At 26.6% G+C, this 17,420-nt stretch overlaps 2 protein-coding genes and 1 pseudogene across 3 annotated transcripts; all 3 read left to right on the plus strand.

The window, feature by feature from the left end:
- Positions 1-1,703: 1,703 nt before the first annotated feature.
- Positions 1,704-6,055, plus strand: MKS88_002100 (annotated as a pseudogene). Its single transcript has 3 exons — positions 1,704-3,789; positions 3,845-4,214; positions 5,437-6,052. Coding segments are annotated over exons 1-3 (3,072 nt in total).
- Positions 6,056-8,633: 2,578 nt separating this feature from the next.
- Positions 8,634-9,836, plus strand: MKS88_002101 (uncharacterized protein; the record flags this gene model as incomplete). The annotated part of the gene is made up of 1 exon (XM_067215082.1): positions 8,634-9,836. The coding sequence occupies one exon, from the start codon at positions 8,634-8,636 to the stop codon at positions 9,834-9,836; it is 1,203 nt and encodes a 400-aa protein (XP_067074395.1).
- A 2,459-nt stretch (positions 9,837-12,295) lies between these two features.
- Positions 12,296-13,936, plus strand: MKS88_002102 (PUB domain-containing protein; the record flags this gene model as incomplete). Its single annotated transcript, XM_067215083.1, has 4 exons — positions 12,296-12,346; positions 12,539-12,617; positions 12,889-13,629; positions 13,842-13,936. The coding sequence occupies 4 exons, from the start codon at positions 12,296-12,298 to the stop codon at positions 13,934-13,936; spliced, it is 966 nt and encodes a 321-aa protein (XP_067074396.1).
- Between the last annotated feature and the right edge of the window lie 3,484 nt (positions 13,937-17,420).

Below are 17,420 nucleotides of genomic sequence, written 5' to 3' on the forward strand. Positions count from 1 at the left end.
TTGTGTACTATTTATTTTACTATTAAATAAAATATTTTTTTTTAGTGCATTCATTTTTTTTTTTTTTTTTTTTAACGGTTGCAAAATTGCAATATCGGTAATAAATGGTGTACACAAATTTTTGCGAAAAATAGTATTTTTCATAAAATAAAAAATAGTTCCTATGTGGTCCACAAAAATAATGTAAGACGGGTTTAACAAACAGAATGATAAATAGCTTGTTCAGTTATTAGAGTTATTGTACATAAGTATCGTATGCATTTGTATGTATGTATGTATACATTTGTATGTATGTATGTATGCATATGTATATATGTATGCATACGTACGCATGTATACGTATGTATGTATGTCCGTCTTTTTGTTCGCACCATTATGTCGGTATATTTTTTTGCTTTAACTGTAACGTAGCATACTATGTAGGACGTTATGTTTTATTTTGCAGTGCCTCAACTATTTTTCTTAACTCGTTTATCGTATTTTTATATATGTATTTTCTATTTACATATATTTTTATATTTTTTTTCTTGTAATTTGTGCCTTTTCTCTTTTTTTAAACTATTTTTGCATCCGTGATATATAGCAAAATAGCAAAAATTTTCCTATTTTTTTTTTTTTTTTTCCGTTTGTCGAAATTTTAAAATTTGATAATTATAAAAAGAGAAAAACAAAAAAATGAAAAATTAAAAATGAAAAATTAAAAATTTAAAAAAAGAATGATTAAAAATGAATAGGGTAAAAAAATTAAAAAAAAAAAATTAAAAATAATTTAAAAGTTAATATTTTCAAAAATTTTTTTTAAATATTTTCAAAACAAAAATGGTAAACTTTTTTCTTTTCAACAAATATACCTACATTATAATAACAGTGAGAGAAACATGTAATATACGCATATAAGTATGTATATATGTATATATGTATGTATGAATATATGTATGTATATATGTATGCATATATGTATGGTATATCAAATTGCGCTGTTGGCAATTATAACTGTAAGAATGAGCAACTTCTCCTTCTAAAAACATTTTTTCTGCTTAAGCTATTTTTTTCTTGTTCTTTTCTTTTCTTTTTTTTTTTTTTTTTTTTACTTATTTTTAAGCTTTTTTTCGCACGTACTTAAAAATAAGTTTATTATTACAAATATTGTACGTGTATATATATACATAAAATTGAACTGCTTTTTCCATGAGATCCAAGGGACTTAAGAGTGCTTCTAAAAGAGCAAGTTGAAGAAAGAAATATGGAAGAATTTTATAAAAAGAGAAGCATGCGAAAATAACAATAAATAGTAGTATATATATGTATATATGCTAAAGTTATAAGTGAAACTTAGGGCAAGTGTATTGTACCACCAACTGCTAAATTTTTAGTGTATATATATTCAAACCTACCTGAATACGTACATATTGTGTAGAGGCCGTATTATATATTTGCTTACATACCTGCGTACAACACATATTAAACTTAAGCCGCATTATATCTTTGCACTCATACACGCGTACTATATTTAAGCAGTATTAGACTGCCATACGTATATGTACACAACGTGGTTAGATACCCATTGAACAAAGTACACAAACACATATACACACGACATATATATATATATATATATATACATACGCGCCTATTCCAGTGAGGCCACTTCCCGCCCCTCTGCCTCTTTCCCTGTTTTGAAAATTTAGAAGGAAAAAAGGATCATGAAGAATGCCGAACTGCAATTAATATTTGTTAAGTTAAGTCATGTTATCAAAGAGACGAGGGATGAAGGGATTGATATCCTCTATAAGTACGTAACAGACAAAAGGGAATCTCTTAATGTACGCAAAGTGGCATATATATGTAAAGGCTTGTTTTACTATTATTGGTTATGTTATTCTATGGATGAGCAGAGAGTAGCGGCTGTGAAAATATGTAAGTTAGTACATACATTTGATGGAAAAGAGAAAGATGATGAAAAGGTTCAAGTGTTTTTATTTGTAAAATGTTTTTTAAGTATTATGTCAAAGAAATATGAAACATTGGATTATTACCGATTGAATAAATTTTTATTTTTATTTCGAGTTTTTCAAGCTGAGTGTTTAATATTTTTACATAGCTATGGATGGAATTGTAATTATATTAAAATGTATAACAAAATAATTTTAAAGACTTTTGATGATAAGAATGATGTTTTTTATAATTACATAGACACATTTTTTAAGGAATTTATTGCAAATGATAATTTTTTAGAAAGTAAAAATAAAAAAAAATCGTATACCACAAAGCAGTTTTTATTAATAGTTGATCCCTTTTTTAAAATTGTATGTAGGACTGAGAAGAAATATATTATTGATGTAATTCAAAAAAAAATTTTTTGTATTATACTTAAAATGCCAAATGTTAAGATAGGTATATTACAGAAAAAAATAAGCAAATATATATCGAAATGTAAGAACAGCTATGGTACCAAAATTTTAAAAGGTTTTTACAATTTATCTGTTACTTCGAAGAAAGCAAACAAGTTGATATGTAAAAACAAAACACCTGTTTTTATTTCAGATTATTCAGAAAATAGTTATGAACAAAAAATGAGCCATTATAACATTATAGCTAGAAGAAATGCTATAAAATGCTTGCAAAAAGAACAGGCGGAAAGTAAAAAATCATTTAGTATAAATGAAAATAAAGAAAAGGAAAACATGGTGCAGTTAGGAATGGTAAGACACGGTGAAGTTAAGGAGAGGGACGATGAACTCGATTCTGTGAAGGGGGAAATTGGTACTATGAAGGACGAAGTGGGTTCTATAAGGGGTGATGTTGGTACTTTGAAGGATGAAGTGGGTTCTATAAGGGATGACATTGTTACTTTGAGGGGGGAAGTGGATTTCGATAAAGATGACATGGATTCCATGAGGGGTGAAGCTGGTTCTGAGAAGGATGACTTGGATTCGATGAGGTGTGAAATGGGTTCTATGAAGAATGACTTGGATTCGATGAGGTGTGAAATGGGTTCTATGAAGAATGACTTGGATTTTTTGCAAGATGAAGTTGTTTCTGTACGGGCTGTAGCAGGTTCAGAGGAGGAGAAAGTTGTCACTAAGGAGAATGAAGTTGCTTGTAAGAGTTCAGATGATATTTGTGAAGTTATTAGTAGAAAAAAAAGGAGTGGTAGGGAAGTTAATTGCATACAAAAAAAAAAAAAAGACTCGGGCGAAAAAAGTGATAATATAGAGATGGGAAAAAAAAAAAAAAGAAAAACTAAAAAAGGGAAGAAAAAAGGGAAGAAAAAAGGGAAGGAAAAAGGGAAGGAAAATATTAAGGAACATGTTAAGGTAAAGGCGAAGCAAAATATGAATGAAAATGTGAAGAGAAATGTGAACAATTTTTACATATGTAATAAGAGTACAGTGAAAAAATGCAAGAAGAGTATTGAGAAAAAAAAAAAAGAAAATACGAAGAAACTGAATAATAAGAAGAATGCATATTGTGAAGAGGAAGGTGAACCAAATTTAAGTATTTTAGATAGTATTAATAGAAGTAGGAAATCTTTTGTAGGTAGCATTATTATTGAGAATGATAAAGAAACAGACTTACCTATTTATTCCATTAATCCATCTGACTTGAATGGGGGATGTATACAAAAAAGAATATTAAAGAAAAATAAATTAATAAAAAAAAAAAAGAAAGGCATCAATTTTATACTTGCAAAATCTACATTAGAAGAACTGAATAAATTAAAGGAGCCATTAGAAGAATTGAAGTATGAACAATCTATCATACAGAACAACAGTTATTGTGCAAAGGGTGAAGAGAGAAAAAAAAAAAAAAAAAAAAAAAAAAAGTAAAATAGAAGATTTAGAGATTATAGAAAAGCAAACTGACAAAACGGAGAAAGTAGAGAAGAATACAAAAAAGGAAAAGAAAAGCGAATTAGAAAAGAAAAACAAATTAGAAAAGAAATTCGAATTAGGGAAGAAAAACAAATTAGAAAAGAAAAACAAATTAGAAAAGAAAAACAAATTAGAAAAGAAAATCGAATTAGGGAAGAAAAACAAATTAGAAAAGAAAAACAAATTAGAAAAGAAAAGCAAATTAGAAAAAAAAAAAAAAAAAAAAAATTGGATGAAGAGAATGGAAAACAAAAACATAAGGATAAAACGAATGTGGAGAAGACCAACGCAGAGAATAAATTGGAAAGTGAAACAACAGGAAAAATTAAAAGTGTTTTGGTAAAAAAAACAATTTTAAAAAAAGGAAAAACAAAATCCCATGTACCCAAAAAAGTACATTTTAATTTAAATAAGAATACAATTGAATATATTCCACGTGTCAAAAAAAGAAGACTTAACACATACCTCTTTTTCGAGAATTTCCAAAAGTTCTTTAATATTCCTTCATTTTTATAGGAGATAAGTTATCAAATGAATTGTAAAAATGAAAGGGGGGAAAACAAAAACATAAAAATAAAAAGCAGTAGTATATGTGTATGTATATATATATATATATAATGAATAATTTTCATTCACATTGAAGTTTTCATTTCTTTTCCCACCTGCTTAATTTTTTACAAGGTGTTTCTATTTTTCCATTTTTCAATTTTACTATTTTATAATTTTACAATTTTACCATACCCAATAATTTATTCCATTTTTTTTTTTAAAACAAACGCATATTTAATCCCCAGGAATATGAGAATGATATATCAAATAACATTTTACTCTGATTAATAAAACAACTATTCATTTTTTTTCCATTTTTAAATGTTTCTTCTTTAAAAAGAATTGTATGAAACGTTTCATTTTTAGTAAATGAGGAAGCTCTGAAAGGAGTTGACCGAAAAAGTGAAGCCCATACATGCATACATACATACATATATATATATATATATATATATATATATATATATATATATATTATATATAATAATAAATAAAGGAAAATAAATAAATTATTGAATAAAACAAAATAATACATTACGTGCACACGGAAAGAAAGGGGACAGTGTGGGATTAAGTGAAAGAAGAATTTATTTGTATGGAAAAATATAAAAAACTATTTGTCAAATAGTAAATTAAGGTGTTATGCTTACTCAAGGGTAGAGAAAAAAAAAAAAAAAAAAAAAAAAAAAAAAAAAAACTTACAAATGTGAAATTCTTTTGTGGCTACATAATATGAGAAGGGAAAACAAATTAAAAAAATTGTTGCCTACATTTTATACAAAGTGAAAATGTATTACTTAAAAATATGTTTGAAAATATTTCTACTGCTTTTTTTGAGTTATGATTTCATCATTTTAAAAAGTGAAGATAGGATAGTTAAAGGTGATTTTTTAAAAAAAACTTATGAACTATTATTTGTTCAAAAGGACTCTTTTCCATCATACATAAATCAAAATAATCAAATATCAATTTATTTCTGTAAGTCATGACAATCTGATTATGTTTTAAATAGAATAAAATTTTTTTTTGATTTCCTGAATGGTGGGGAGGAAACAGAAATTTATTTTGAAGATGACGAGTATGCAGCTGACCAGTCTGCAGTTAACCAGTACGCAGTTGACCAATCCACAGTTGACCAATCCACAGTTGACCAATCCACAGTTGACCAATCCACAGTTGACCAATCCACAGTTGACCAATCCACAGTTGACCAATCCACAGTTGACCAATCCACAATTGACAGTTCCGTGTATGACAGTAATAATAAGAGGAAGAAGTATGTAATATTCTTAAGGAGCATTAAAGCAGCATTATTTAATAGATTAATCTGTTATTTGATTGTTATCATTTATATTTTAATTTCATTAAATATTATTTTCCCTAGAAACATGGAAGCTTTTATACCAACGTTTTTATTAAACCATGAAAAGTTTAAGGAGATATTTGAAAATTTTAGAAAAAAAAAAATTTGGGTTTTTGCTGCTATGTTTCTTTCGTATAATATTATACATGGTATACTGTGTAATACGGACAAAATTCATATATATCAAAATAAAAATTTAATTTACAACGACCCCTATATAGAACACTTATTTGTTAAACAGTTGAGAGCCAAGTTAATAGAAATTTAGAGGTGAAATGGGAAATGGGAAGAAGAGTTTATATAAATCCTAGTTATGTGTGTGCGTATATATATATATATATGAGTGTTAGTATGTATGCATGGGTGTACGTATCTATATATACATATAAATGATAAAATTTATAAATGATAAAATTTATAAATGATAAAAGTGTCATAAACCACACGTGGCAGACATTTTTTGATAAATAAATTTTATTCCCATTACACACATTTTAGAGGTACAAATAGGAGCAGTATGAAAGTATTGATTTTTTTTTTTTTTTTTATTATTTCCCTTTTAAGTAATTTCCACAAAATGTGTAACGAACACTGAACGAAAATAAATACATGTGTAAAATTTAATGAGTTTTTTTTTTTTTTTTAAATTATGCAATAATGTAAACACAGTCTGATTAAGAGTGCTAGCGTTTTTCTTATTTTATTTTACTTTATTTTTTGAGCCTCTTGAAAGGTAGTTAATCCTACGTTTAAGTAACAAAGTTTATGAACAAGTCATATAATTTATTCATTTATTTATTTATTTATTCATTTATTTATTTATTCATTTATTTATTTATTCATTCATTCATTTATTTATTTATCCATTTATTTATTCATTTTTTTTTTTTTTTGAAGAAAACAATAGCGGAGAGACGACTATAAAAAAGCTGTTTTACTTTTTTGTAGCCTTTCTCAGCTGCTTATATCCTTTCTTTAGTAATTAACTTTTTGCATTAATACTAACCGTATTGCTCAAAAGTGTTAAAAGAACATTCTTTTTTGTTTTGTTATGTTTTGTTTTGTTTTATTTCATTATTTTGTTATTGTCTTCTCTTCTTTCTTTTCTTTTCTTTTCTTTTCTTTTTCTTTTTTTTTTTTTTTTAAGCTTGAGCAGGGCAGGTCAACACATATAAAAAATATTAATTGTACATAATTTTATTCCTATCTTTCTTAATGTGAAATAAAAGAAAACAATAAAGTAGAACAATAAATAATAAGCATATTTCCTAAAATAAGATATTAATTTTGATACCTTTTATATGTTAGCTTTTGATATCATTTTATTGATATATTAAACCATAAATTATTATTCATTTTAAAATATAATAATAAAAATAAATGAAGTTATTTCCCAAAAAAGAAAATACATATCATGATAATGGGAGAAAAATACGAATAGCTGCAATCATTTTGCATGGTTTATTTATTTGTTCATTCATTTAATTGCGTATTCATTCATTTATTTGCATACTTATTTCCTTATATGTATTTACCTATATATTTATTATTTATTTATTTTTGCACACATGGAAATTGACATTGTGCTTACACATTCGGTCTTGCGTTTAGAGTTCCATAAGAGCTTAATTCTGTTATCAATAAAGGATTTCATATGTAGCACTTAAAATGTAAGAAGCATACTCATTCATAGAAATAATTCAAATATGAAAAATCATAATATGCGCATGCAAATAAAGTTTTTATACATTTACCCACTGTTGCAAAAGGAACAAGAACATAATAAGGACAGTTAAAAACTGAAAAGTTCTTTCTATTTTTATATATAAAAAGTATACAAAAGCAGTTGCTCATTTTTGCAGCCTATTATTTATTTTATTTATTTTTTTTTAACAGTCCATAGTTTTTGAGTATGAAAATTGTCGCACAAGAAATTCTGCCTTTAAAAAATACGCGCATGCATATATGTAATAAGTATGTGTGAATATTTACATAAATGTAAATGTATATGTACATATATGCTTGTATGTTTATGCTTGTATGTTTATGCTTGTATGTTTATGCTTGTATGTTTATGCTTGTATGTTTATGCTTGTATGTTTATGCATGTATGTTTATGTATGTATGTACATGTGCAATATGTTATATCACGCAAAGCTGAAAGAGTTTAAAAATTGGGAACCACTGTTTGAGGTTGCAATAAATGTGCACTACTTTGAAAAAATAAAGCTGTGTGAAGAGTGTCAAGTAAACAGGAAATGACATAAAAAAATACTTCACAATTAATAGGTCATAAAATAAGGACTAGTAGGATGCTTAGAATTTCTTAAAACAGCATATTTTTTATGAATTAATTTCCATAAAATACATGCATGCAACCAAAACATTTTGTGGGCTAAGTTTGCTTTGCGCAGGAATTCTGAACAAGTTAAACAACAAAATGAGAATCATCAATAAATACATTAGATCAATTTTTTGTTTCAAACTTATGTCGAAAATAAACATAAACATAAATGTATTTTTTTAATTATTATATTTTATAATATTATTATTTTATCTGAATATCTTTTTTTTTTTTTGAAAATATTAAAGCATTAAAATATAAAAAATTTGATATTTTGTTATATATTTCCCTATTTTTTTATTTTTATCATTTCACTTATTTCACCCTATTATACATTATACCTTATCATTTCATAAGATCATTATATCATATGCGTATTTTCTGCAACATTTTAAAGTTGTCTTAATAAGATAGAATATACCCATAAAATTCGTTATTCCATTGTTATATATACGCACATATACATATAAATATATTTATTTACGCATATAAAGAAGAAAAAATGAAATTGGCATTAGGTTTATTCCTCACACTTGCAATAGCAAGTAATTTTGGCTCTCGTTTCTTTGGTTATTTAGCCATGGGCGATTTGCTTGTATCGGGACAGATGAACAATTCACCCTATACTATGACATTAAGCAAAATGAACACAAAAATTACTAATAATGAACTTAATGACAAACAAGAAGAACAGAACAAAAATCTCAGGAGAAAAAGACAAGATGATTCGTCAGATGATGTCAGTAGTAGTGACTCCGATATTCCATTCACAAGTAATGGTGATGATAAAACGATAGATGACCAAGTGTCCTATGAAGACTCCGATGGTAATGCAGCACCAGGCAATGCAGCACCAGACTATAATGTATTCGATAATGCCCCAGGCAATGATGAATTCACTAATGCCCCAGACAATGATGAATTCGCTAATGCCCCAGGCAATGCAGCACCAGACTATAATGAATTCGATAATGCCCCAGGCAATGATGAATTCACTAATGCCCCAGACAATGATGAATTCGCTAATGCCCCAGGCAATGATGAATTCGCTAATGCCCCAGGCAATGATGAATTCGCTAATTCCCCAGGCAATGCAGCACCAGACTATAATGAATTCGATAATGCCCCAGGCAATGATGAATTCACTAATGCCCCAGACAATGATGAATTCGCTAATGCCCCAGGCAATGATGAATTCGCTAATGCCCCAGGCAATGATGAATTCGCTAATTCCCCAGGCAATGCAGCACCAGACTATAATGAATTCGCTAATGCCCCATACAATGCAGCACCTGACTATAATGAATTCGCTAATGCCCCTGGCAATGCAGCACCAGACTATGATAAATTCGCTAATGCCCCTGGCAATGCAGCACCAGATCATGGAGAACACGCTGGGGCATCAATAATATTTAATGGATCGAATGAATCCAAGGATTGTAATGGCGAAAAAAATGGAAACATATGGAGAACTGAATGTATATTTGATGATAAGGAAAGAAATAATAACATTAATAGAAAATGGAATGGGAAAATTAATTTTACTATTAATGAAAAGAATGCTCAAGAAGTAGGACATAATATGGTTTTTCATTTAAATATTTCTTTGATTCCGGGCATGCAACAAGAATACTTAAAAAACATTTACACCGTTTTAACAGATTTAAAAAAATTGCTTGAAAATGCTCAAAAAAAGGAAAATTAAAATAAAATATATTAAGAAAAAATAAAGGTCACTTTACCATATTTTAGGGATTAGCTGTACGTATAATGTCCACTTACTAAGTTGTTCCATTTTTTGAAAAATTAGGATAAGTAACATCTCACATAATGAGAGGGGAGTGGTTTATGCGCATATGTACATATACATACATGAATATATACACGTATACATATATGTACATATATTTGTACGCAAGAGTAAATTAAAACAGTCCTGCATCGTATTATATATATATATACTTGCACTGTTTCATAAAATATTTACTCCTATTGATATAAAAGAGAGTTCCATAAAATTTAATACAGTTGTAAATCTTTATTTGTTAATGTAACTATTCTGCAAAGTGCACTGAAGCTAGATATATAATTCTTAACATGAGAAATATTTTTTTGTAAAAAAAAAAGAAAAAAAAAAAAATTGAAATAACACTTGTGTAATTTTACTTGAATAAAATTTATGTCTTACACTTTTTTTTTTTTTGTTTATTTTATTTTTTTTTCGAATTAAAAATTCAAAAACATAATGATGATAATTTCATTTTTACATTCAAAATATGAATGTTTTTTCATTTAATTTCAATTGTGGTTGTTTAACAGTCATTTGGAGTAGAGTAAAAAAAAAAAAAAAAAAAAATAGGAGTTGAAAATGCTGACTGGCGCTTGTTTTCCTTTTTTTATCATCAATAATAATGTGTTATTATGGAAGAAGCACGAGTGCAAAAGAAAATTTGGCTCAAGTTTTTAACTATGTCAAGAGGGTGTACGCGTACGTATAATAAATATGTTTACATGTGTTTGTATGTTTGTATGTTTGTACGTTTGTACGTTTGTACGTTTGTACGTTTGTACGTTTGTATGTTTGTATGTTTGTATGTACGTTTGTATGTATATATATATGTGCGTATGTTTATATATGTGCGTATGTTTATATGTGTGCGTATGTTTATATGTGTGCGTATGTTTATATGTGTGCGTATGTTTATATGTGGGCGTATGTTTATATGTGTGCGCATGTCCGTATGTGCACATAGATAAATATGTTTATGTACATATATATGTGAGCTCCCCCCTTTGCATTAACAGCTTTGCTCAAAATTGAAAGTTCCTTTAGCATAAAAATGGAAAATAAAAGAGTGAGGCGAGTATGCAGTATTAACCCTTATTCTCACTTTAAAAATACTAAAAGGCCTTTGACATTTCGATTGATGTCCATAATTGATATACATTTTATTACATGTCTTAAAAAATTTTCAAACGTTTAAATAAATAACAAGCATGTAAATATGAAAAGGGCTACGATCGTAAACTTTTGTGAAATAGATGAATTTTATGTAATGCAGAAAGCTTAATAAGTAAATATACAAAATTGTACATAAATTTTTTTTTTTCTTTTTTTTTTTTTTGTGAAAATTTTCCAACTTGTAAAATATTTATTTTTAATAACATAGTAGCAATATGACTCTTTTCTTTTATTAGCTAAAAAGAGGGAGCTTATATGTGAGAATAGCGCCTTTTGTGTGCCACAAATTAAGGCTTTTTTAAATTCGAAGTTGCCTACATATTCATATGTATTGCATTTACTTATGTACGCGTATGTACATAAATATATGTATATACTCATGAACTTCTACTACGTAAGTACGTACATACATTCACTTACATAAATTGGGAAGGGGGAGAGGAAAAAAAAAAAAAAAAGGAAAAGAAGGCCTCTGACCCATTTTAATACTCGAGGAACGTAGAGTCTTTAAAATGAAAATTGTTTAGATGAATTTTAAATTTTAAGTCGTGCAAGCTGTAACTATATTATTAATACGTACATGCGCACATACATACATATATGTATACATCCGCTTATTTATGTATATGAATGTAAGTGCAGAAATTTTTTTTTTTTTTTAATTAGTTACGTTTCTTGAATAGATACATTTATGGGTGTGTTTCCCCACAAAACATTTTTTTAATTCATTAATTTGTTATTTACCGGATTTTCATATTAACCAAGTTCTTTTTATTTCTTTTTATGCCTTTTTATTCATTTTTCCATCTTTTTGTGCCCATTTGTATTTTTTCATTTTGATTTATTTTCATTAGCATTTTTATTTTCTTTTTCATTTTCGTTTCATTTCTTTTCACTTTCGTTTCATTTCTTTTCTCTCTATTTATTATTGAATATTCGTTTTGATAGAGTAACTAAAATAAAATTAGGCGCAACGTAAAGTAGTAGCTTATTCATCTTGGAGGAACATGAACATGTACCAACTATCAAGTAAAAACAAAATGTTATATTGGCATCGCATGCAAAGAATAACTATAGTGCAGTTTTAAAAAGAATAAAGAATTGTAATTATGTACATATATATTTATACATATATGTATCTATATTTTTTTATGCATATTTTTGTATAGATAATTAAAGTAAAAATTAAAAAAAAAAATAGCATGATGGAAGGAAAAAATAAGGTAAACAAAAATGAGAGTAAAAAAATACAAGTACGTGGATAATAATATTACTCATAATAGTTAATTTTGTATATTCATTAGTATACACAAACATGTATGTGTTTTGTTAGCCCATATATATATATATATATTTGACTGCCAACATGTTTCAGCAGTTTAGATGGAATGCATGATATACACATCATGTTCTTCCTCCTCCTCTTCTAATTATTCCAACTGCAGCTGCTTGAGCAAATGCTTGAATTTGGTTACTCGAGAGAAATAAGTCTTAAAGTTTTGGAGGCCAGCGGGGCGAAAACAAGTATTGCGAAAAAAAGTGAAGCTCGAAAAAATAAAAAATTAATAAAAGTGAATAAAAGCGAAGCTCGAAAAAATAAAAAATTAATAATAGTAAAGAGTGAAAAATAAGGTTTATGGATTGAGGAAAATATGCGCTATTGTACGTACCAGTGTGTGTGCCATTGCACATATTTATATGTATTCCCAGCACACACCTTTTATACACAATATATAACGAGTTTAATATATATATATATATATATATATGTTTATGCCATGCTTCATTTGAATAGTTGATGATGCCTTGAATTGGATTGAGCTTACCGAGGATCAGGATATCAGTTGGGACCCTCCCCCAGTAAACACAAATAATGTAAATGATGATGATAATATAAACAGAGGATCATCAACGAAATTTATAGATGATCCGATGCCCCATAACAGTTCTTATAGCAATAGTGAAAATAAAATAAAATTAACACCTGAAGAAGCTCGTAAAAAAGCCTTAGAATTACAAAAAAAAATACGTGAAAAGAAATTATTGAAAGAGAAAGAAGAAGAATTGCAAAAAGAGAAAAATCGAATTGCTATGGCAAAAGAAGTGCAAAAAAGGAGAGAACAATTAGAAGAATATGAAAGAAAAAAATATATAGAAAATTTAGAAAAAGAAAAAAATGAGCATAAAAAAGAAAAAGAGAAACAACTCGAATTGTTAAGAAGAGAATATGAAGCTAAGTTTGGTATTGCTTATAAACAAGAAAGTGAAAAAAAAAATATCCAAGATCTAACGGAAAATGAGAAAAGAGAAGAAATTGCTATTTTACTTAATAATTTAAAAAATAAAAATAAAGACAAAAAAAAAGAGTTCATAAGCTCTTTAAATATTCTAAAAACTTATTTTACTAATATAAAAGATAACATTTTGGAAAAAAAATTTCAAAAAATTAAAAAGGAAAATAAAATTTTTGTTGAAAAAATTAAAATATACGAAGAAATGCTCAGTATTTTTTTGCTAGTTGGCTTTGAGGACACAGGTTAGTGCTGAAAAAAAGGAGGCGTACGTGTGTAAATTATATCTACGCACGTAATTATGTGCATTTGTGCATATGCGTTTATGTGCACATATGTGTATAATAATATACATATTATACATGCGTGCTTGCATACATACGTGCTTACGTATATACGCACATACAACGCATTTATTTACAAGCGCACCCATCCAATTTCTTTTTTCCCTATGCAGGCGAATTTTATGTTATTAAGAATTATCCTAACACATATTTACTTTCATCAGCTGTCAAGTTTATTGATCTAGTAATTAAAGCATTAGATACATAGAGAGCAGAAATGTATTATTCAATGGACATAAAAAAAAAAAAAAGAAGAAATGCATGCAGTGGGTAGGCAGCATTCAAAGTTTAATAATAAGGAACGGGGTGATAATAAATATAGAGTGCTGGACGAATAATGGAAGAACAAAAGTTGAAAAAAGGATGGGAAAAAAAAAGCAATAAAAGGGGTAAAAAAGGGCTGGTGAAAAATTAACAATATGAAATATGTTCCACCAAGAATTATAATAAAGATTAAAAAAAAATAATTAGCACATATTATTTAATTAGATTTAATCTAACACTTTAAAAATTGACGAAAAATCAATGAGATCTGCTGCGGTGTGTACGCGTAAGTACGTACACAAATACCTACATATAAAAATATATCTACGTTAATGCTCTAAAACACGTATGCATAGATAATACATATATGTATATCTACGCTTACGCCTATGTGTGTGCGCGAAACGTATAACTCATGGCTCATTTGTTGGTATACTCATTATTCATGTTATGTTTATTTCTCTTTAATACAGAGTACGGTTAAGAGGCGTGTAAACCCATGATACCAATAGGACATGTGTTAGGAAATGAAAAAAATAGATATTTTCACTTTGGAAAAAAAAAAAAATTTTGGAGTATAATTTGAAATAAATGTATAACAGCTCTTTTTTATTTTTATAACTAAAAGAATTGTACGCTTCTACTAAGCAAACATTCATATCCTTTTTGAATTGTATAACTTTTTGATATGTCATATATTTTAAGTTTCTTATATCCGTTATGTTGTTTCTCTGTAAAAAAGGAAAAGCGGGGTGGGCGTATGGACAGTGCACATATCAATAGGTGCACACACACATATATAAATATATAAATATATATATATATATATATATATATATATATTTGTGCATACTTCGTACGTGTACAATATACACGTATACAAACAAATGTACATATGCAAAAAAGCTTATTCGCGCCATTCTGAGTACATAAAACGTGCATCGTGCACAGCGTACAAGTGCAAACAATGCCTGCACAGTTAGTTGTTTTCTTTTCTTACAATAAATAGGCAATTTAATTTCTTCTTTATATGCAAAAACTTATAGTTATGTAAAAAAAAAATTGCTCTTTTCAAATAATAAAAAGAGGCATTTTTTCGGTGAACCAGTTTATCTTCATAGTTATTTTTACCTACAAAAAGGGGATGGGCAAAGAAAATACGCATGAACAAGAGTATATATAAATATATACATATACATATATGTATGTGTACATATTCTACACAGTTATATATCTACAAAGTGTAAAGATACATTTCATTTCAATTTAGAAGTTATATGTGCGTTTAAGTAGATTATTTATTATTTTGTTCTAGCTTGAATGTGCAAGCTGTTCGTTTAACATTTCGCATTTTTTTGGAGTCTCTTTTCACACATATTACACGTATGGCATATATCGCACTTAACACTCTCATTTATTAATTTTCACTCATTTTTTTTCTCATATTTTATTATAAATATTAATTTTTTTTTATATATTGGCGTTTATTTGAGTATTACTGATGATGCTGAACTTGATGAGCTTGTATAACAGATTTTCTTGAAGCAAATTATTTTTATTTAAAATTTGATTGCACTGTTTAATAATTTTTTCGTTATTTAAAAATTTGGAGTATTTATTTTTTAGAAATTTAAAAAAGAATTTTATCCAAGTTATACAAAGAATAATAATAAAAAAGGAGTAAACACATGTATAGGTATCTTTACGAATTAAGTATAGGATATTCATTAGTACTACTGTTCTGTTTTTTAAATAAAGTGGAGGAGATTATTTCATGTTTTGTAAAAACTGTTTTACATGTACGACAGTTTGTTCTCTTCATATATGGTATGCATATTACTTATAAATATATGTAGTAGGCGGGTGTATATATACATATTTTATATGCATAAAGCCATACATACACAATATATGCACCCCTATATATATTTATTTATTAAATAATTATACATAAATATATATATATTTTTTTTCATCTATGTTAATATATATCTATACAAACAACATGTTATTATAAAGTTACTGTTCTCTAGCATCCGCGTTAACATACACTTGTGCGAGCCATGGTACATCGTATATATAACAAGTATACACATAAAAATGTATATATATGTATATATAAATGCATAAACAACATACGTACAGCATATACATATGCATGTACAATATATATATATATATATATATATATATTAACAATTATACTTAAAAAATTACAATCACAAAAATGTAGGTAAAATGGTAATAAAAAAAAAAACAAAATAAAATAAAAAAAAAGAATTAAAAAGGATAAAAATATGTAAAAAAACAATCATCAAATGTGCTTTTTTTCATTTTCATTTTTGTAAAACATAATAAGGGTTTTTTTTTCCTTAATTTTAAAATATTACAAATATATATAAATAATATTTATTATATACAATAATACAGTATAAATTATTTTTTTTATTTTATATATATAATAATATTCTATATAAATATATTCATTTTCTTCGTACTTTTTTTCTTTTTCCTTATTTTGACAGTTTTCGGTTTTGTATTATGGTTTTTTTTTTTTTTGTTTATTTTATTTTTACCTCTTTCTATTTTTACATACAATTTAAAATTTTTTTTTACATATTTTCTACATTTTTTATTTTTTGAATTTTAACTCTTATTACCTCTTACGTTCTGATTTTTTTTTTTTTTAATTTTAATCCTATCTTCTTTATGAACCCATTTATTTTTCAAATATTTTTATATTTTTTTTTTTTTGTAGCATGCTATATTATTTATGAGGCTCGATAAAAAAGAAATTAAAAAAATGAGCAAAATGGCAAAATAACAGAATAACAAAATAAAATATCAGAATAACATGATAGCAAAATAAAGTTATTTTTTAACATATAATTTAAAAACAAATAATATTATAATTGAAAGATAAATTATTTACATTTTTTTACATATGATTAGAATAGAAGATGTGAATGCATAAACTTTTTTTTAAAACGTTTAATAACAATTCAAAAAATTATAGTATTTAAAATTGTATATATATTATATTGGTATATATAATAGCCGTAGTGGTGCTCTTATATATTATGTATGTTTATAATAAGTTAACAACGAAATATATAATATTTATTTATTTGCCTATTTGCTACCACCTATTTTATTTTACCCATTTTAAGGAGTGATGTAAATATACGTAAATACATATATATATATATATATATACATATAATACATGATAGAATATTTGTTGTACATTCATTATATAATAAGTGTCAAGATGAAATTTAATAGACTATTTCACTTCTTTTCAAGTAAAACAAAATGTGAAGAGTGGATGAACGATTTTTTTTTTTGTTTTTTTTAAATTCTTGAAATTTAAAATTTTTAAAAATGTAAATTTACGGCTAATATATTTATATAAAGTCATGAGAATT

Source organism: Plasmodium brasilianum, chromosome 7, assembly GCF_023973825.1.
Source record: "Plasmodium brasilianum strain Bolivian I chromosome 7, whole genome shotgun sequence".
Lineage (NCBI taxonomy): Eukaryota > Apicomplexa > Aconoidasida > Haemosporida > Plasmodiidae > Plasmodium > Plasmodium brasilianum.